Below are 22621 nucleotides of genomic sequence, written 5' to 3'. Positions count from 1 at the left end.
GGGTATAGGCCTGGGGCTAGGTTACACGAAGCCTGGATAGCGTTATCCATTGGATGGTAAAATTTTCAAACTTGTAAAAAAGATGTTTATATTTTCATTACGACAAAGAAATTTAGTAATCTTAGAAGCAATATTTCATTTCAGCGATTGCTCAGTTCAAATTGTATATTTTCCCCTTTAAGACGTTTTTTAAACGTATAAAAAAATTGCTATCCAGTGGATAGCGCTATTCGACCTTCGTGTAACTGGCCCCTGGTACAAAAGCATCATCAACCAGTGCTGCGATAGCACGTCCAACATTCCAATCGGTTGTAATATCGTTCATTGGAATTCAGTCAATAAATACGTTCGCTCTCAATGAATTTCAATGCAACGTTCTCGAGCTTGCGAGACTTCAATTTAGGCTTTTTCTCATACTTATCAACTCGTGTAACAACACTTCCAGTAGTACAATCAGCTTCAAACCATCGCACAGATCCTTCTCTAAATCATGTAAAATAATTGCACAATCTTGTAAACGTTCTTTTTTGAACTACCCTCCATTCAGAATCTGCTGAAATCGCATCAGAACCCCATGTCATTTTTGTCGAGTTTAAAAGAATAAAAATGCACTTAAAGCGATTGTAAAACGGTAACTTCAGTCAGAGATTCCTCGACATTAGATATTCTTGACTTGCAATTGAGCCATGTTGGAGGTATGATACAAAAGAATATTTTATCAGTGTTATTGTTGGCACCAGCCGACGTGGGCGAGTGACATTGTTTGGTAAATTTCGAGAGAACGGTTGCAAGTCAAGAATATATGAGTCTTGATACAGTAGATAATCAATTTATCAAGTTCTTTCGAAACACAAGAAAAACTTGTCTCACAGATGCTTTCTATCTCAGCCGTGATGAAGACGTGAAAAATCCAAAAACTTTGGCGAAGAACACAACTTCGAGTTAAGATCACCAGTCAGTCATATGAACTTACTTGTATCTCAAAGATCTGTTTATGACCGTCTTTTCATGTATAAAATGCAAATTGAACGTACCATGAAAGAAGTGCCGAGTGTCGTTATTCAAGAAAATATCTTTGTTCAATACGTCCAGTGATTTCTATTACTTTCTAAGCAGTTTTTTAAGAGGGAATATTGATAACTCTTCAGGAAAAATTGGGGTTGATAAATGGAATTTATTTTTGGAAATCAACTTGGAAGACATTGTTTGTCTATTCCTATCCATAAAAAAGGCATCATTGTTCCAAAAGGCCGTTTGTCCAATAAGCACAATTTATTTTAAGCCTCTGGAAATTTAAATAGGCTTCGAATTGTACGGGTGAAATGCAAATAATCACGATTACATGCTTCTCAAATGCCACGGGGAAAGGTTCTTACCGAATGGTCAAATAGCGGATCATTTTAATGAAAAAATTACTATAGTAAATATACAATTTGAAAAATATAATATGCAAGCTTTAGTACATATCCTTAAAATTAAATAAACGGTACAAATCGTGTTTGCACTTGAATGTTAAACTTATCAAAATAACGTGACGACCCAAATGTATATCCAAACGAGCCACCAACTCCAATTGAATATATACAGTCAGCGTTTTATTGATGTAAGTAGACCGTTGCGATTCTCGACTTTATAAGATGGACAATAGACTTTGTAAGCAATGCTGGGTTCTTGAGTTTTGCTCATTATTTTTTCTATTTCCCATCATTAGAAAAGTCAAGGAGACAAGCGACGCCAAAACAGAGCCCTGTATTAGGAGAGTTGGGACCCCGGAAGTAAAATTGCTAAGTTTCCGCCATTTTTGTTCCAAAGACAGCAAATATAGAGCATTAAATGGCGGGAAAGACAAATTTTCTGTTGTGTTTTCTAATTCATGAATGGACAGCGATCCCAGTTGTTTGAAACTCAGTTGTTTATAGATGTCATAATAATAGAAAAGCATTTATTTCATGCAGTAGATGTAATTTATACGCCTTTAATGTTGTTTTTGCCACAAGGGAGCGCGTATGTTTCTATTCTTCATCGCTTTCATTGGCACTATTATAATGCAACATAAAATCATTGAAAACATTTTTCTATAATTTATTTCCTATGTAAAAAATGGTCATAATCTGCACTTTGGGGCAAAAATGGCGGCTAGATGCCCACGTGACCATATCTACCCAATCACCATGATCATAATCCAAAATGCAGAGAACAACACGTGTCCCAACTCTTACAAATACAGGGCTCTGCACCAGAATGCAACGTTACCTTGTTGAGTTTTGCTCATTTTTTCCCCATTTCCCATCATTTGAAAAGTCAAGGAGACACGTGATGCCAAATTGCAACGTTACGTTGTTGAGTTTTGATTATTGTTTTTTCTATTTCCCATTACTCGAAACGTCAAAGAGACAATTAATGCCAGGATAAGATAAAACATGGCAGTTAAGAAGTATTTCTAAAAGAAAAAGAATTATTCGTTTTGTATAACCCTATCTGTTTAGCGAGGTTCTGTTGCGAAAAGTAATTTGGGGGAGGGGGGGGGGGGTTACCTTCATATAAGCATGTTGTAATCCGTAAAAAACAATGGACTTTACAGGAGCTTAAGACGGCAGATGATGTGTATATGAATATAACCCCCCCCCCCAATTATCGATCTTCCCACTTTCCTATCACAGCATAGTGAACACACAGTAGAGCCACTCCATTGAATTTTTTCGTGCCACGCATATCTTATTGCGCACTATGATTACTTTAATCGAACAAATCAATTCCCTTTTTTGGACCAATAGGAATGATGAAATGGCTAACGGTGGCCAACTATCCAATTAAATGTAAAGCAACCAGTTGCACAGGGAAGCAGACCTACTGTGTATTCCCTATACTGTGGTCCCAAGTAGAAATAATCTCTTACTGTTGCGGTTTTTGTTACATATTTGAGACACTGGCGTAGCCAATCGGCAAGTTTTAGTCCTGCTGTACGAATTTCAGAGCGTTAAGAATTTTTTATTTCTTTTGAAAATTATGGTTCTCAAGGTGAGTGATCACAGAAGAATTCGCTTGACAGGAGTAAATATGCGGCTTGGCTACGCCACTGAAATTATCCAAGGTGATCGGAGTGATCCAGTAAAAATAATCTCTTGCTCATCCAATAAACGCTACCGAAGGAGGAGATATATTAACTGAAACAACTGATCCTAAATTAATAACTATTACACCACTGAACTTTTCTTTCAAGTGATACATTAAGGATAGTTTATCTTAGTAAATGCAGTAAAAAAATCTTAACCAAATGAGCAAAGGTCAAAATAATAGAAACTTGTCGCGCATCTTGGTCTCACCGTATAAGAACTTTGCTCATCTATATTATCGACTCCTTTTGCACTTTCGTTAGTTCGATGAAGATCTTCATTGTCACCAGACCCATAATCTTCAGGTACCTACACACGACGACAGAAGATAAACGCATTTTCGACATAGAGCATCGCTAGAAGAAAAACCACGACATACCTCGTTAAGAGATGAACTCGTTGAATTGTTAGCGTGATTTGATTGAACTACATCGAGCCTCTCGCGTTCGGACGCTAATCGTTTCTTTTCTTTCTTCGACCTACATATCCAAAGAAACAGCAATAAATTGGCAAGTGATGCAAAAAAACGACGACAAAAATATGTCATGACGTGTAAGACAAGACGAAAAATAAGTAACTCGTAAAGTACACGACTTGCATATACAGCGAGATTTTAAACTTGGATGCAAGGATAGTTCAAAATATAAAAAAAAAACACTGCCTTTTGACTCGTAGTTTGAATCAACCATAAAATGTTTCATACATTTATTTCATTTTCCCATTAACTTCCATTTCATTTTGATTTATTCATCATTACGTAAACATCCGTTGACTTTCATGGTAAATTGAAACATTTTAGATAAAACCTGTTACAAGTTGGAGTCTAAACAACCAGTTGTTGTTTTTTGCCTAATGCCTACTTTATTTTTTAGGCTTGGTGGAGCGCTTATCCGTTGAAAACGAAACGAGTCGCTCATCAAAACATATTTGGGGGGTGGGGGTAGGCACATGAAACAGCAAACTCTTTTCGATAAGTCAAAGTCACCCGGAAACTTTGCATTAAAAACAAACTATCTTACCACTTCAATTCGCTCTCGAGTGTTTGGACTTTTTGTAGAAGGAACTTGTTCTCCTCTTGCAGTGTCTTTAATTGAACTGAAACAGTGAATTGAGCGGTTGGTTTAGGCAGAAGTAGCACAAACCATGAGTAACTAGATTAAACTGGTTTATGAACAAAAAATAGCTTAATTGCCTTTGTAAACAGTGGCAGACACTAAATGAAATATTGGGGAGAGGGGGCTCGTCTCAAGACATGAGATTTCTAGGGAGATCGCGGAGCATGCCCATAGGCATACTTTTCAAATTTGATCTCTAGAAATTTAATATAAGGATTCCTACACATAATCCAACACACACAAGGTTTAATGCATCTGCTGGTACGTGTGCACTACAAATAGTCATTATTTAACATCACATTTATGTGATGTAGGTGTGACTTGAAGAAATTGGAGTAAAATTTCAAAATTATTGGGGAGCTCAAACCCCCTGCCCCCCGGGCTTGTGTCCGCTACTGCTTGTAAACAGCAAAACGAATCTAAAAGCAAACTGACTACATGATGATCGACGACAATGTCAGTGTCGTCCATAGGAATGTTGGTGATTCAGTGAATGATTTTCGACAACGGCAGGCCGGTCGTCTCAAGAAATGTTGCTGATTGAGTGAATAAAAGACGTTGCGTGATGGAAACAAGCGGAGGTGAACAATGTTAAGCTCTGAGCAAACTGTCCTTTCTAGAGATCCAGAAAAAACATCGTCTTTTATTGATAGAGAAATACAGGATGAAGCTTAAAGTGAAAGACTGTGTTTACGCTTCATTGATGTGTAAAAGATCCAGCAATGGTAAAATAATTCTGACGTGCCACAACAGATATACAAGATAATGAAAAACCTATGTTTTTCGACGCCTTCTCTGCACTGATTGCTGCTTGTTGCTGCATGTGTTTAGCCGTACTCTTCGCCGACTCCGCGGCACGATGTTCAGCGGTCTTTTCCACTTCAGACAGGAGGCGACTTCGTGAAAGCCCGCCAATCTGTCCTGGAAACGATACGTTTGATGAAGTAAGAATTAAAAAGATGCAGCGTTCGAAGAAACGAAACGGACATCCGTTTACTCACTATGCAAGTTGGCAATCGTCTCTTCTCGTTCTCGGGCGGTATCTTGCTCTTCCACAAGTTTATCTGGAGCAAGGAAAAACAGAGAGAAAAAATAAAGAAAAGGGAAACACACTCCTCACAGACAACAAAATTCAGCGAGAAAAAGTATTTTAAACTGACCTCTCAGAGTCAGAATTTCTTGTCTCACTTCAGTCGCTTTGCTCTCGGCCGTTTGGAGTTGCTCTGAAAAGGATATTTAAGAAAACTTGTTGATCGCTGGATACTAGAGGAGACAGAAAAGCACGACGAGTGTTTGATCTTGACTCAGGCGAAATAAAAGTTTTACCACGAAGTTCTTGGATGGTTTTCTCTTCAGTACCAGAGTCACTATCAGATAAAGCTGAAACACACATTATAAATTTCTAATTTTTCCCATATGCCAAATAAGTATCATCGAATCTTATTTTTTCATTCTCGTTGTGCTATCGAATCAATGCACCCTATTCGTTTGGTCATTTATCTTATTTCCAATGGATCCTCCCTAATTTATTCGTCCCTATTCGTTCAATCTAATCGACCCGTTCCATCTTCCAATTTCATGCATGTTAAAGATACGCGTACCTGAGATAGTGTAATTCTTACTGGAAACAAGCTCTTTATAATTGGACATCTCATCTGAGAGAGAAAAGAAAAGCGCTGTGCAAAAAATAATGGTGGTCATAAACCTGGTCTGAATGAAATGCTTACTTTTGATGAACTGAATGTGTCTCATGCACTTCAGTACGATCACCTCTGAAAATGTAAAGAAAACTTTGGGTTTTGGAGAAGTCACTTGAGAGGATGTTTCGTTTTGTTTTGTTTTTTTTTGGTAGGATACGATGAAGACCACAGACTACATTCCTTTTTTATATTCCACAAAAATACTAGAATAAAGGCTCTGTTCATGATTGTGACATTTGCAATAAAATATAAGAGGAAACTTTACTCGAAATTGATTGGTCGTTTTCGGTACATTTAATCCCACAATGCACAGACAAAATGTGTACGGAGAAAATTTTGAAATACATTGAATTTCTGTAATAAACGGCGAAGGTAATATTTGTCTCGTCCTTTTCCTCTCACATTATTGTAAGTAATAGCATAGAATTCCGTCGAATCAATGGAAAACCCTCGTTCAAGTCTTTTTCCACATTGTGTGTTCGAAACCACGGTATTGGAGAACATGGCGCAACAACATCAATTGCCGCATATACGAGCGTTCGAAAATGAGAAAAATTGAACGTGAAAGCTACTCGAAAGAAAGACTTGTATACGAACCGATCTGTCGAGTTTCGACATTGTTCTCGAGGAAAGAGGAATAATCAGTTCCGTCGTTCTGGCCATTAAAGCTACACAGTTGGTTCTTCACATTTTGAAGTTCAGCTGTAAAATAAAAACTCGAATTATATCATCAACAGGCATAAAATACATACAAAATTAAATATAAATAACTAGACAATTTAAATACCTTCTAAGTCATCTAGCATATCAAGATCGTAGTTCGTGCCTTCATTCAAGCCTAGAAAATACATTTGGATGAAACATGAACTAGAAATGCTATAACATATTCATATTCGAAGGATGGAAAAACCAATACTTATTGTTTATTGAAAAAAATAACGAACTTAGCTGGAACACATCAAACACATTGTTCGGGAAATCGAATGTTTTATAATTCTTTAATGTGTAGGCATATAACTGTGTTTATTTCGTCTATAAGTGCCTAGCTTGCGCCATAATAGCAGCAATTTATTGCACCACTTATTGCAGCAAGCATGAAAGAATCGTTGCATGAACTGTAAATCCATCATAAATCAAATGGAAAAGGCAAATCAAAATGACAGTCAGTTGTCACCAAGCACCTAAATCATTGTACATACCTTGAACGTGATTGGAGATATTCTCCTGAATGTCATCTTCATTTACTGAAAACGGAAAAGTGAAATTGTTCACGGCACTTTACGAGCGTATAGTGTAAACCGTCCTCCTCGTTCTGCTCTTACCAATCAGACTATTTGAAGCGTCGTCTTCCTTATCGAGATCGTCAACTGCTCGGAGATGACAACACATAAGCTGCTCTATAGCATATGGAAAAATTTTAAATAGATATTCGTCAGACTGAAAAGAGCTCAAACTGAAAACCCCGCAAATTATGTAAGCTGTACGACAAGTACGACCGTTTTACCTTGCTACATAAATTATAACATGTGACCTAACATATCCTAACTGAAGTGGTACTACAGGTATGACCGTGTTCAATATGATACACACATAATCAACATGTGACCCTGCATACTCAACCTGAAGTGTTACTACAAGTACGGCCGTGTTCAAAGTGGTACGTATACTAACAACACGTGACCTAACATATTCTACCTGAAGTGGTACTACAGGTATGACCGTGTTCAAAATGATGAGCATATAATCAACACGTGACCCAACATATTCTACCTGAAGTGGTACCACAGGTATGACCGTGTTCAATATGATACACACGCCATCAACATGTGACCCTGCATATTCTACCTGAAGTGGCACTACAAGCATAACATTGTTCAAAATGGTACACACATAATCACCTTGTGACCGCAGATCAGTGCTTGTGACCCTACATATTCTACCTGATGCACGAAAAATAACTACACACTTCTACTGACCTTCAGTTTGGTCGATTTCGACTCGCAAATGTTCCAACTCTTTTTCATATTCAACCAACTCATCTGTAAAAAATATATATATTATACTGAAAAGTCCACTGAAAACAACAACCTTTCCAAAACATCGTAAATTTTATCACGTTATGTTCATGTTAAAAACTTCAACATACTTTTCAAAATTGCAAGCTCCCCGTCATTATCCTCATCATTTTGCTCGTAATTATTAACCTTGCCTGCAATATCAAAGTAATTTGAATGGCAACGTGCCAGGTGAATCATCTGGAAAATCATTCGTTTAAAAGAAGGTTTCATGAATGACTTGATGGCAAATTCGCAAATGATTCTAACTAGGCATGCGCACACAGAAAACAAATTATTGCAGCAAGCATGAAAGACTCGTTACATGAACTGTAAATCCACCATAAATCTAATGGAGAAGGCAAATCGAAATGAAAAATTTGTGTATTGCACGAGATCTTGTATTTACAGTACCATTGATCTCGTTGACACGATCCTCCTTGGATTTTGACTCCTCTCTCAATCCGTGAAGTTTATCTGGAGATGTTAAGAGATATTAGAGTGATTTAGCAAACACGACGTTTCATCTAAGACGTCGTCAAATTTTCGCGAGGGATCTGGGTCTAGGATACCACCAAGTCGTAAAGTATTTGTGATTTAGCAAACCTTTTGTAGGACTTCGTCAAAGAATAGTATGAAACAAGTTTCATCCATTTCGGCATTTTCCTGCTGGATCGTTTTTTCAATCATCATTTTAAACTAATTTTTTGATATGAAATACGTATATACTGCAGTATATTTATTTCAAAAAATATGTAAATAGAAGCAAAATCATCGACATGCGGCTTCTTGACTGAATTGTTTTGACTCCGAGGAAACCCCCGATATCAGAGCAGGCCCCGCGATGTTTATTTGGTTTTTTTTCACGCTTCAGGAAACAAAACATTTGCAGTTTTTACGTAGATGAGTATATGTAGGCCTATATAATCTTTCAAGATGCAAATATCTGAGATATATACGCATTTCTGTCTTCACGACGACTACGATGTTTTCACGTCGTAGTGGTCAGCACGACTGCCGTCGTACATTGAACCGGAAGTAGCTAAAAGGCGCATACCACGCCATTTCTAAGACGTCTTAGACGGAACGTCGTGTCTGCTGAATCACTCTATTATATCGTCACAGCCCTATCTCAAAAATTCACTTTTTCAACTGTCCCGTAATGCTTTCCCATATTATTTATGAATAGTTCAGTCCGAAGTGTTGTTTACGAAACTATGACGACGAGAACAAGAGCGTATTATACAACAATAGAGATGGAGGAGGAGATAGGGGAATGAGGAAAAGAGGTATGCAATGCAACACCAAAGCAGATGTATAAAATTGTATTTTTGAGTTTGATGATATGAATGAACGAATAGATCAGTTGGAATTGGGTTTTTCAACAACGTTAAAAATTTGGATTCGGCTCAGCAAAACACTCGTTCCACTCGAATGAGCTTCACAGCTGCATGCAAACAATGGAAGTAAACAGCTACGTAAGTACCTTTTAAAGTCTGAATCGTCTCTTCAACCGAACATAACTCTTCGGAGTCACCTTGAAAAAAAGAAAGCCAACAGTGAAATCGTATTTGCAATGCTCTCAAGTTTAAAAAGTTTTCAGCCTCGACAAGAAATGAAAGTTTGCTTTTTCTGCACGGTCATATAGCCGTTAAACGTGATGTTTGTGACGTGGACAACCCGCCTTGCTATGCCGAATTTTCTGTGTTCACTTACAGAGAAACAACAGATTTCGGAAGAACTGAAAAATGACAATGCTCTAAAGTTTACGTAGAAGGACTGAAACTCGAGGACGAGCTACGCTACTGTGTGCACACATGTTAAATACAGCTCCACATACCATTCAGAGATTTGCGATCGCTCTCCGAACTCCCTTTGGCCGAATCTTTTCGTTTATCCATTTGCGCTGAAATCAATAAAACATCAAGTAATTCAAATGCCATACAGTATACACTCGGTTGTAGCTGCAAGGCCTTTAACCGTGAACCACGTCTAAATAATAAATTTGACGCGCCGGACTAACATTCAAAAATGTTTAATGTAAGATGTTAGACGTCTGAACCACGGTGATATACGTGAAATGGATATTAACTATTTATGATTTTCATCAATCATTCGTGCAGCATTCTTGACGATAATGCGTCAGTGTTAGCCTCGTTTCCACGAAGATCAAGCGATTAACAGTAATAACAAAGAAGATGGCTGGATTTGGGAGATGTCATCCGTGCAACTTCAAGCTATAACTTCTTGGAAGGATTTCGAAGATTGTTTTTTTGATCCATTGAACTAAAATACGCGGAACGCTACCTGTAATAGAAAAGCCTAATAATTTTATGAAGACAAATCTTACACCCAGACACGCGTGTGTAGTTCAATCAATTTTCACTCCGCGAGAGAATCTCGAAACACTAAACACGTGTGTCTGGGTGTAATCTCAAGTGTCTGGGTGTAAGATTTGGCTTCGATTATTTACTTCAGGAGCGTTCCAAGTATTTTAGTTCAATGGTTTGACTAGCTTCTTGCCATGAAAATGATGAAAGTAATCTTCTAAATGTTGAAATAGATTATGGCTTCGCACAATTTTACAAGTGTGAAATTCAAAATATATTAAATATTGACAACGCCACATGTAAGGCAGTTGTCGTTGTTTTATTGAGAGCCCAGAACGAACAATTTGTTCACCAAGAGTTGAGAAATTTCTTAAAATTGTTTATATCTCCAAATATTGTTTTCGATTTCACACCAAATTAAGAATTCCAACACTTTTACGCCTGAAGTTTCAACTCTTGCCAATTCCTCAAAATTTTTAATGTCTCAATGGATCGCGGAAAGGATCTGTAATTTCAGGTGACATTTGCTATGCACATGCACTGAGGCAAATAGACAGCTGAATATTTATTCGACTTTCTCCCACCTCCTTACCCGCTGGAGATTCAAGTCTGACTAACGTAATATTTCAGATTTCATCAAAATATAATTTATGCAATGAATTAATTCGAATTGCATGCATAAACATCATGTTCCAGACAATGTGCATACGTAATAGTCTTCAGATATATAATGGACTTTTTAGACTGATATGCATTTTATCGGCTTCATTTGCTGTACGTCAATAAATATGATAACTGTAAACTGACTGAGCAACACCGGTAAATATTATGTTGGACCAACAATCGCTTTGCACAAGCAAGGCCTTAGAGACAGGTTGCAAAAAGAAAGAAATTTTCTGAAATAATATATTATACTATTTGGGAAGGAAAACAAGGGTATTTTCATCGAGGGATGTTAAAAATTTTTGTTTACTGTTTAAGAAATATACAAAAATATATTCAAAACATAGCTTAACTCAATTAACAATTTAACACCAGATGCTTTCAAAATTTCTTGTCCGCGAGCAACAGCCAAAGCATTTTAATTCAATTGAGCAGAATTAGCTTGTCGGTGAACAAGAAATCAATGAATACAATTAGCTTCTCGGTAGTAGGATTCCGAACAGATTTCAAACTTCACTTCAACAATTCGTTTACTCTTGCAACAACAAAAGCCAGAAAACACTGGCACAAAAATTTGCTCACGGGGAACTTGCGATAACTACATATAACTATAAGTTACAGATATACGTACATACCACGCATTGCTAGTAACTGCTCCTTTCTGAAATCGCACTCGGCTTGCATGGATTCGAGCTAGGAAAAAATATCATTGCACCGTCATTCTCAAGCGCTTATAGCGTGCGTTCTATAATTGATCATCAACATAAGATGACGCCCGGCATGCAAAGCTTCGATAGCCGCCAAAATAACACAAGGAACTGGAGAAAATAAATTCATCGTGTTAAATGTTTGTTCATCAAAAATAGACCTCAGCAACCCTCTCGCAGATGGAAACACGAGCTGACTTTGGACTTTGAATGTCACATGGTCATTGCGGCAGTTTCTTGAAATAATTATTCGCCCAAATTGGCAAGAAAATTCACGACTTTGAAAACAAAGGTTTCTGTTATTTTCCCCGCGAAAAGTTGTAACCTAGAGACACAGAGACTTACTCGAGATATATATTCGAGTTCTTTTTTTGAAGCTTTCGCTACAGCCTCCTTCGCATCAGCTTTCTCGCCGCTCATCTGCAATGTATGGCAAGTGATGTTGAAGATTCGGATGTGACTTTTTTCGGAAGTCGATACACAAAATATTCCGAAAATAATCAATCCGACGACACGAGAGATACAAAAGACAAAATGCTAATGGTTCCAAAATGAGGTAAAATACATTGGCAACGATTATAAAATCATACCTGTGTCAGCTGGTTTCTCAGATCATTCATTTCGTCCAATCTCTATACAAGAAACGAGAAAATCACTCATTGACGACAAAAACAGCAGACTAGATTATCATGGAAAAGCAAAAAGTAAAAGCGACAAGAACATTGTTTAAAACAAACATATTGTAACAAGGAAGAATTTTCAAATTTTCACAGGGTGTCTGTGAGTGTAAGTGTATGCCAATAATTCGGGGGCGAGGTACATATTCTTTTAAAAAATGTTGAGGGTTTTTAACTAACCTGACCATACTGCGTTGATAAATCTTCCAGTTGTTTTTGAGCTTTCGCGTAAAGAGTTTGATAATGGCTGCACTCGTCCTCTGCATTGTTGTAAGACTTCTACAGATGTAAAAAGAAATTCGTTGATGAATTTGGCAAGCTGAATAACTTATCATTAAAATAAAAATACATTATTTACCAAATAGATTAGCTACATCTGAGTGTTTTCTGTTCGGTTGTACGTAAATAAACGGTATGACATCGTTTGTGATAAGAACAAAAAGTGATCACTATTGGCTATCTTAAGTCACGTGTTAAAATGTGATAACCAGACAGAATAAATAAGCGATATCTGATCAATTTCTTTAAGAATCCGTTATCGAAGAAGCACAAATCATCGATAGAAAACCATTTTTCTTTTTTCTTTTTGCTAAAACATACGTCAACCGCCTCACTTTGGTCGTTTTCAATATCTGCAGTTGCTCATTCATAAATAAATCCAGGTCAATATTCAAATAATTTCGCGATTCGTAAGTAATTTTAAAACAAGAAATTTTCCGTAACGTCTTTTGCGCGTCTGTCCTCTTATAGATAATGACTCTCGACCAATAATGAAAACTTAAGCTCTTAACACAAGTGACGATACTTACTTCAAGAATCGTTATTCTCTCGATCGCTTTGAGCTTATCCTCCGTAACTCGACGAAGTCCTTCCTAAATATATAGGAATGTAGAAAAATGAATATCCTATCTTGGGGCAGCAGTTTTTTGAGGTCACTTCCGACTATGGGGGAGGGGGCTCACAAAATTTAGCGTTATCAACGATTTAATTGTTTCAAGATTTAATGTAAGTGGATTTTCAAATCACACTTTACAGTTTACGACCTTTGCAGCCATTTCATATTTGTTTTTATCTTCGTGGAGTCTTGTGATTTCTTGTTTCAATTCGTCTTCGGTGCAATTCTAAAAGTGAAAAATCACCAGATTTTCGTGGGTAATTATAAAATAAACACAATGAAACGCGTGCGTTGATTGGTCTAGAGCCGTGCCCGCATTAGCCTTTGCAAAACACATCTGAGCTCAACCAATCAAATCGATAAAACAATCAATCGGTCAAAGAGAATTTAGTAATCGATCATGAATAACATTTTAGAGGAAAAATCAAATTGTTTGTCTTTTTCGCATACTCTCGGGGATGTGCAACCCTCGACTTTCGGTCTCGGGCTTGCACTGATCTGCTCTCAAGTTCTCCCAAAGGACTCCTCGGTTTGCATAAGCCCGTGCAAACACAGTAACACTTTTGTGTTAAATACAACCACGCAAAGCAATACGCAAATATCGTCTTATCCCCAAAAAATAATTAATCGTTGTAAGAACAACAAAAATGTCAAATTTTCTTAAATATAAGTACAGCAATATAGCTCCTTTCAAGTTATGTACAATTAGTTTCAAATTTAATAACAAATTTTCTTTTGAACGTCACTATTAAAATGCATACATATGGAGCTTTTGGTATTTTTTTGGATAAGCAAACAGAGACTTTAAAGGGCATATGACTCGAAAATTGAGCAATTTATATTACATTTTCGTCGAGCATAACTTTGAAAATCACAGCGCATCCTGTAATACAGTTTATTCATATCATTTTTCATTTTCAAGATATTGCAGTTTATGTAACGTATGCTTTACAAAACTTTTGACCTCGCATTGCATATTGAGAATTTTGAAACGGCAGGTTTACTTGTTGATATGCTACTTCAACCGAGTAGATTTCCCTTCATTAATGGTATTAAATATTTCTTTATCGCTTGCAGCCAAAAGTAGCAGGAAAAGTAAAGGATGTTTGAAACTTCGCAGCGACTCATTGTGCAAAACGACGTAGAGAGTTGTGTGAATCGGACATCACAAAAATTTCAATATCTTTAGAATAAAAAGAGATATGCACAAACTGTTTTAGAAATATAGTAAAAAACAAATTCAGAAAAAACAAGACATCTTGAGATTGCAAAATCTGAATCAAAACAAGACGAGAAGTGAACTGTAAATTTTCGACTTTATTTCAAAGTCATCCTCAGACAGAATGATGTTGAATGATGATGAATTCTATCTGAGGAGAGACTTTGAAATAAAGTCGAAAATTTACTGTTCACTTCTCATCTTGTTTTGATTCATATTTTGCAATCTCAAGATGTCTTGTTTTTTCGGATTTTGGTTTTACCGTAATTTTTAAATGTCGGCTGGTCATGGTTTTGTTTTAGAAAATACACTGTCATTTTCAAAGTTCTGTTGAATGAAAATGAAATTCAAATAATAAAACATTTGAGTCATATGCTCTTTAAGGTCAATAGTTTCATGTAAAACACAAGCTGGTTTGTCAAGTAATAACGAAATAAAACTTGAACTTAAGACATGGTGTTTGTTTAACACCTACATGTATATAAATTGAGTTGTAGTTGTACCAACCTTTGTGACAATATCCAAATGGTTTTCAAGTGTCTCTAGCCTCGTCAAAAGTTTATCTTCTTGAATTATACTCTAAAATAAACACAGCGTCGATTGGAGATGTAAAAAACTTATTGTAATAAGAAAAATGGATGATTGTGTATACATAGATAAACACCTCAAACGTTTCACATGACAGATGATTGTGAATACTTAGATCAATACCTCAAACGTTTCACTGACAGATGAATGTGAATACTTAGATCAATACCTCAAAGGTTTCACAGACAGATGATTGTGAATACTTAGATCAATACCTCAAATGTTTCACTGACGGATGATTGTGAATACTTAGATCAATACCTCAAACGTTTCACTGACGGATGATTGTGAATACTTAGATCAACACCTCAAATGTTTCACTGACGGATGATTGTGAATACTTAGATCAACACCTCAAACGTTTCACTGACGGATGATTGTGAATACTTAGATCAATACCTCAAATGTTTCAATGACAGATGATTGTGAATACTTAGATCCATACCTCAAATGTTTCACATGATCGTGAATACTTAGATCAATACCTCAAACGTTTCACTGACGGATGATTGTGAATACTTAGATCAACACCTCAAATGTTTCACTGACAGATGATCGTGAATACTTAGATCAACACCTCAAATGTTTCACTGACAGATGATCGTGAATACTTAGATCAACACCTCAAATGTTTCAATGACAGATGATTGTGAATACTTAGATCAACACCTCAAATGTTTCACTGACAGATGATCGTGAATACTTAGATCAACACCTCAAATGTTTCAATGACAGATGATTGTGAATACTTAGATCAACACCTCAAACGTTTCACTGACGGATGATTGTGAATACTTAGATCAATACCTCAAATGTTTCACTGACGGATGATTGTGAATACTTAGATCAATACCTCAAACGTTTCACTGACGGATGATTGTGAATACTTAGATCAACACCTCAAATGTTTCACTGACGGATGATTGTGAATACTTAGATCAATACCTCAAACGTTTCACTGACGGATGATTGTGAATACATAGATCAACACCTCAAACGTTTCACTGACGGATGATTGTGAATACTTAGATCAATACCTCAAACGTTTCACTGACGGATGATTGTGAATACATAGATCAACACCTCAAATGTTTCACTGACGGATGATTGTGAATACTTAGATCAACACCTCAAACGTTTCACTGACTGATGATTGTGAATACTTAGATCAATACCTCAAATGTTTCAATGACAGATGATTGTGAATACTTAGATCCATACCTCAAATGTTTCACAGACAGATGATCGTGAATACTTAGATCAATACCTCAAACGTTTCACTGACGGATGATTGTTAATACTTAGATCAACACCTCAAATGTTTCACTGACAGATGATAGTGAATACTTAGATCAACACCTCAAATGTTTCAATGACAGATGATTGTGAATACTTAGATCAACACCTCAAATGTTTCACTGACAGATGATCGTGAATACTAGATCAACACCTCAAATGTTTCAATGACAGATGATTGTGAATACTTAGATCAATACCTCAAATGTTTCACAGACAGATGATCGTGAATACTTAGATCAACACCTCAAATGTTTCACTGACGGATGATTGTGAATACTTAGATCAATACCTCAAACGTTTCACTGACGGATGATTGTGAATACATAGATCAACACCTCAAATGTTTCACTGACGGATGATTGTGAATACTTAGATCAACACCTCAAACGTGACGGATGATGAATACTTAGATCAATACCTCAAATGTTTCACTGACGGATGATTGTGAATACTAGATCAATACCTCAAACGTTTCACTGACGGATGATTGTGAATACTTAGATCAACACCTCAAATGTTTCACTGACGGATGATTGTGAATACTTAGATCAATACCTCAAACGTTTCACTGACGGATGATTGTGAATACATAGATCAACACCTCAAACGTTTCACTGACGGATGATTGTGAATACTTAGATCAATACCTCAAACGTTTCACTGACGGATGATTGTGAATAGATCAACACCTCAAATGTTTCACTGACGGATGATTGTGAATACTTAGATCAACACCTCAAACGTTTCACTGACGGATGATTGTGAATACTTAGATCAATACCTCAAATGTTTCAATGACAGATGATTGTGAATACTTAGATCCATACCTCAAATGTTTCACAGACAGATGATCGTGAATACTTAGATCAATACCTCAAACGTTTCACTGACGGATGATTGTTAATACTTAGATCAACACCTCAAATGTTTCACTGACAGATGATCGTGAATACTTAGATCAACACCTCAAATGTTTCAATGACAGATGATTGTGAATACTTAGATCAACACCTCAAATGTTTCACTGACAGATGATCGTGAATACTTAGATCAACACCTCAAATGTTTCAATGACAGATGATTGTGAATACTTAGATCAATACCTCAAATGTTTCACAGACAGATGATCGTGAATACTTAGATCAACACCTCAAATGTTTCAATGACAGATGATTGTGAATACTTAGATCAACACCTCAAACGTTTCACTGACGGATGATTGTGAATACTTAGATCAATACCTCAAATGTTTCACTGACGGATGATTGTGAATACTTAGATCAATACCTCAAACGTTTCACTGACGGATGATTGTGAATACTTAGATCAACACCTCAAATGTTTCACTGACGGATGATTGTGAATACTTAGATCAATACCTCAAACGTTTCACTGACGGATGATTGTGAATACATAGATCAACACCTCAAACGTTTCACTGACGGATGATTGTGAATACTTAGATCAATACCTCAAACGTTTCACTGACGGATGATTGTGAATACATAGATCAACACCTCAAATGTTTCACTGACGGATGATTGTGAATACTTAGATCAATACCTCAAACGTTTCACTGACGGATGATTGTGAATACATAGATCAACACCTCAAATGTTTCACTGACGGATGATTGTGAATACTTAGATCAACACCTCAAATGTTTCAATGACAGATGATCGTGAATACTTAGATCAATACCTCAAACGTTTCACTGACGGATGATTGTGCATCATTGAAGATTTGTTGCAAAGACATAAATTTATTTGACAACACTTCTTGGCGATGCGATGTTTCCTTCAGTAGGAAGAGGTAAAATAAAGTTGAATTAGCAAGTTCTTGCATACAGAAACTCACACATCGAAAGAAAATTTCTTAAGATAGATTGCACACATTAAGTTCTATGCAAATGTAAAGCAAGACAATTGTTAAGAGCGATCATGACCTGAATGTACTGCGCCAGCTGCCATAGATTGTAGGACTGTGAATTAGTAGTACCAACCTAAAACAACGTGGGAAACAGTGTTTTCAACATAAACAAGGCAATAGCATTTTGAAGTGCTTTGTGAAGCTGCAAAACATGAAGCTTTTGTCATTCCCTTGCTACACTGTAGAAGTGGAATGGCTTAACCCATTTAGAGATCATTGTTGCACATGCAAGCAACAATGAAAAATGGAAATGAAACTTAATTAAATAGTGCTGTGCATCGAAGCCGGAGGTCGAAACGAAAACTCTGGCAGTGGCATTTCATACATGTCTAACTAAGTAAATGTCCAAAGTCCACAAAAAATACAGCTAAATACTAAGTTATTGTTGATAATAAAATGAAAAACATCCACAGAAATAGAGTATGTTATGTATGACAGATAAAACAACGCCTTATTTTATTGACAACTAGATTAGCCGAGAGTGACCATTTCTTAAATAAAGACACAGTGATTCTGATCCGTGATCTTCTGCCTAATATTTCAAGTAAAACCTTGTTTCCATTTCGACAAAGAGTTATTTAATTAATTTTTTTAAACTTCATGAATTTTTGAACACGTGAACTTTCTACTAAAGCTGAAGCTTGTTTTAGCAGGAGCTAGAGCTTTTTAGCACATGTTTTTTAAAAATGGAGCTTAAGTTTTTTTTGTAGAAAGAGCCAGAGTTTTTAGCTGGAGTATGATTTTATCGGCCATATCCAGAGCTGGATAAAAAAGCTCTAGAGTTTGCACAGCACTACAATCAACGCGTTATGTATGTCAGCCAGAAGGTTTGTCAATCTCAAGTTCTGTAACACAGACCATGCACAAGGAGTTATATCAAGAAAGTGTGCAGGGTGGAACACCATTCACAACAAATGCGACTTAAGTATGGTTCTTACTAATCCTTTAGTTGCCACTCTTTCACATCAACAACAATCATAAACAAATTGCAACTCATTGACAAAAACTTTCTACCCCTAAAGGGTAAAGCAAATTCTTTTGCAAATGCATAATCTTGGTCCTGATATTACCAAATGCATTACCAAACATATTCAAAAAAACATTTGTAGCAATAATGGTGTATGTTATTGCTAATTCCCAATGACATCACAAGTACCGTAAATGATCCAATAGGCACCCCTTCAAAATAAATGCCTCATATCTATTAAACACCACTTCTTGGCGCATGAATTTGTATTAGATGCTTCTCTTTAATAAACACCTCATCTGTAATAGATACCCCCACCTTTTATAGTTCTAATAATGACTGCTTTTGTAGGTTGTTGATTGGGCATACAAGCCACATATTTCGTCTTAGTTTTGTTTTTATTTGTTGAAATTAAGGTATTAAAAATGATACTAGCACCTCTCGTTCATTAACAACCCCCCTTTAAGCCTCAAGCATATATCAGATCATTCACGGTACTTGAAAATGAAAGGATTGACTCACTTGAGATGTGGAAACTCGCATTGCTTCATTACCATCTGGAGTGAACAATGTCAGCGTTGCAATGATGCATCCGTGTGTCACTGTATTGAAAGCATTTGGTTGTAGTTACATGACAGCATCATAAGGTAATAATAGATGGAAATGTTGTACGGCTGAAAATTAACCTGCTCCTTTCTTGGAGTTCTCAACAACCTCAACACCAAATTGGACAATATCACCAGAGAATATTTCTTTGGCATCACTTTCTTCTGCACCCTTGCTGAGACGAACATTGTTTATAAACGTACCATTGCTACTTTTAGTGTCTTGCAAAAAGAACTAAATATACAAGAGAATAAGAATTAGCAAAACTTTTATGAAGTCAATACGTGTCAATCGGGACCTTATGTACCTAAACTCCTAGTCACATCAGAAGCGATCAGATGTTTGAGCTTTAGCCTTTATACAATTCACTCAAGTGAAATCTTGGTTATTTTAATCAAGTGTATGAACAACAGTTCATTCCAGTACAAGACATTTCAGCCAAAACTCATTAATCATTTCGAACAAAGTACTAAATATACGATGATTCCGGTCGAAGTACAACAAATCTCCAAGAACAATGTATTCAATAAACAACACAAAAGAAAGATCGGAAACGCAGACCATGAACCCAACAATTGATTGACCATGACAAAGAAATGTCATATCAAACTTCTCACTGCACTTTCGAACTCAATTCAAAACTTGTCAACAATAATGTAAAATTTCAAGACGAGGCACCGAATTTAACAGACATTCGTATAGAAAGAGCTAATTTATCTCATTTAAAAGGGATACACACAAATACTTTGTTTACATTAACTTTGGCTCTCTCTCGCGTGATACGTTAGCGAACTTTGTAGTAATTTATAGTATCAAGCATTATTTCATGATGAAATACGCCACTTTTGAAGGAGAAATGAATATTCAGTTCACCATGAATATCTCGAGTAGTATACTAAGACTAACCTTGCCTCCTTCGTACCAGACGATAGCATGATTTCGAGATAAAACTTTGCAGTCAAATATAAGATTGTTTGACGCGGACTTTAACTTCGCAACAGAACGACCGATTTTCACCGACTCGGTGAGAAGTACACGTCGCTCTTCGAAGTCTTGCGAATTGGATCGTGATGTGAATATCGCAACGGCCATCGTCTTGTCATTTTTGCATTTTAAAACGTTTCCTTCTAGCAAATTTCACATAAATAATCGCAAAGTGGGTAAAAAACTAAAAACTCACGAATCACAATATCGCTATACGTCAAATGGCGATACCGACAACACTCGTAAAACGTCGACCGAACTGTCACAAACAGATAATTAAATAGTATATATCATTGATTTCTATATTAAATTAAATGGACCAAGGAAAATGCTGAAGAAAGAGGTCAAGACATGGTTCAAAATCAAGGTTTGCTGAAAAAATGAATGAGCTGAAAAAATGAATAAGTTTGGTTAGGACTTAGAGTTTAGGCATTTATAAAGCAAAAAAGCTCAGTGTAATAAAGAATTGTTTGTTATAATTCAAACTAGAGTTAGGATTTTGTATGGTGATAATCTGATGGATGTAATCGATTACACAATTACAATGTAATCAATTACAATTTTATCCATTACACATTACAATGTAATTGATTACATGATTATAATTTTATTGATTACACAATTACAATGTAATCAACTTACACCATTACAATGTCATCACAAACAAGCTTTTCCTTCTAGCTTTGCAGCTTCAGCCTTAAAACTTCAAAGCAACAAATGCATGTGAATCTTGGATCACCATCCATAGGGTTGTACCAAGTTTCAATTGTATTCAGATAAGGTAATGCTAAATTAAACTTGTCATGCACATAGTCATAAGCTTTCGTTGAATAGAACTTCAGGGTAAGAGCAAATGATCGTAGCTCACTAGGATACTCGATGCCTTTGTTATATTTATTGTCAGACACTAACTTATTATGTCACCTGGAACCACTGAACAATGCATTATTGAGAATTACTACTTCATCACAATTCATCAACCCATCCTCTTTCAAGCTACAAACAATTGAGATTAAGGTCTCAACCTTCTTATGCAACCTACTATTTTGAATCATACATGTCTTCAGTTTCTTTCTCATTGATTCAACTTTGTCAATGACCTCTTCCGATTGATGTTTTAATCAACAAGAAGATTAACAACTGAAAGTATGATAAAGTAAAGCAATGATTATTTTCTTTGATGCCTTTATTCTGAGTGAAACCAGCTGATATATTTTCAAAGCTTGAATGAAGACAATATTGTATACTTTCTGCATTTAAAATACATGATTGAATGCATGCTTCATTCAAAGAAATGTGCACTGCAAAGATTTTTACATTACCATCAGAATCATATGCACCCATAAACATTTACAGTCTGTAAGCATGTCATCTATCAGTTTGTAGCACCCATTATTTACAGTCTGTAAAGAAACACCATGGTTTTAAAATAACAGTTTGCAAGCCATTTTATCTTATAATTCATATTGCACATACCACAACATTTTCGAATACTGTAGGAATTGCATTACATGTTGATGGATTATATTATTATGACATGCATGATATGAATTATGAGCCCCAATCGAGAGCCCTCGACAATCATGGAGCTTGCCACTCCACTGTATTTTTCAAGTAGGGCATGTGTCAACGTCCATCTTTCAAAATAGAATTGTATACCCATGCGCAATAAATAGCTAATCGCATGCCCTTTAGAAATCATTGATCACCACACCATTTTGAACCCAGTTCTCAACTCGACCTGACATCTCAATGCAACAATGAAGGTGTTTGGT

General features: G+C 36.3%; 1 protein-coding gene across 1 annotated transcript; it reads right to left on the bottom strand.

The window, feature by feature from the left end:
* Positions 1 to 1372: 1372 nt before the first annotated feature.
* Positions 1373 to 21121, bottom strand: LOC124434312 (sarcolemmal membrane-associated protein-like). Its single transcript, XM_046984199.1, has 31 exons — positions 20769 to 21121; positions 19943 to 20096; positions 19779 to 19858; positions 18306 to 18362; positions 18062 to 18157; positions 14981 to 15052; positions 13403 to 13480; positions 13169 to 13231; positions 12540 to 12638; positions 12273 to 12314; positions 12028 to 12102; positions 11611 to 11668; positions 9823 to 9888; positions 9469 to 9519; positions 8397 to 8459; positions 8075 to 8137; positions 7905 to 7967; positions 7251 to 7325; positions 7128 to 7172; positions 6716 to 6766; positions 6526 to 6630; positions 5956 to 6000; positions 5830 to 5883; positions 5555 to 5608; positions 5389 to 5451; positions 5230 to 5292; positions 5003 to 5149; positions 4133 to 4208; positions 3493 to 3592; positions 3324 to 3422; positions 1373 to 2440 (listed from the first exon to the last, which is right to left on the bottom strand). The coding sequence occupies exons 1-31, from the start codon at positions 20952 to 20954 to the stop codon at positions 2333 to 2335; spliced, it is 2451 nt and encodes an 816-aa protein (XP_046840155.1). The 5' UTR covers positions 20955 to 21121; the 3' UTR covers positions 1373 to 2332.
* Positions 21122 to 22621: the final 1500 nt, after the last annotated feature.

The sequence above is a fragment of the Xenia sp. Carnegie-2017 genome, unplaced genomic scaffold (assembly GCF_021976095.1).
Source record: "Xenia sp. Carnegie-2017 unplaced genomic scaffold, XeniaSp_v1 HiC_scaffold_14, whole genome shotgun sequence".
Taxonomy (NCBI): domain Eukaryota; kingdom Metazoa; phylum Cnidaria; class Anthozoa; order Malacalcyonacea; family Xeniidae; genus Xenia; species Xenia sp. Carnegie-2017.
The sequence above is the reverse complement of the archived record's forward strand: the minus strand, read 5'-3'. Positions and strand labels throughout refer to the sequence as shown.

Coding starts and splice junctions, on each gene's coding strand:
- LOC124434312 (XM_046984199.1), bottom strand. CDS start 20,954: ATGGCCGTTGCGATATTCACATCACGATCCAATTCGCAAGACTTCGAA. Junction 6,767..7,127: donor TATCTCCAATCACGTTCAAG/GTATGTACAATG, acceptor TGTATTTTCTAG/GCTTGAATGAAGGCACGAAC. Junction 3,423..3,492: donor CGAGTTCATCTCTTAACGAG/GTATGTCGTGGT, acceptor CGTCGTGTGTAG/GTACCTGAAGATTATGGGTC.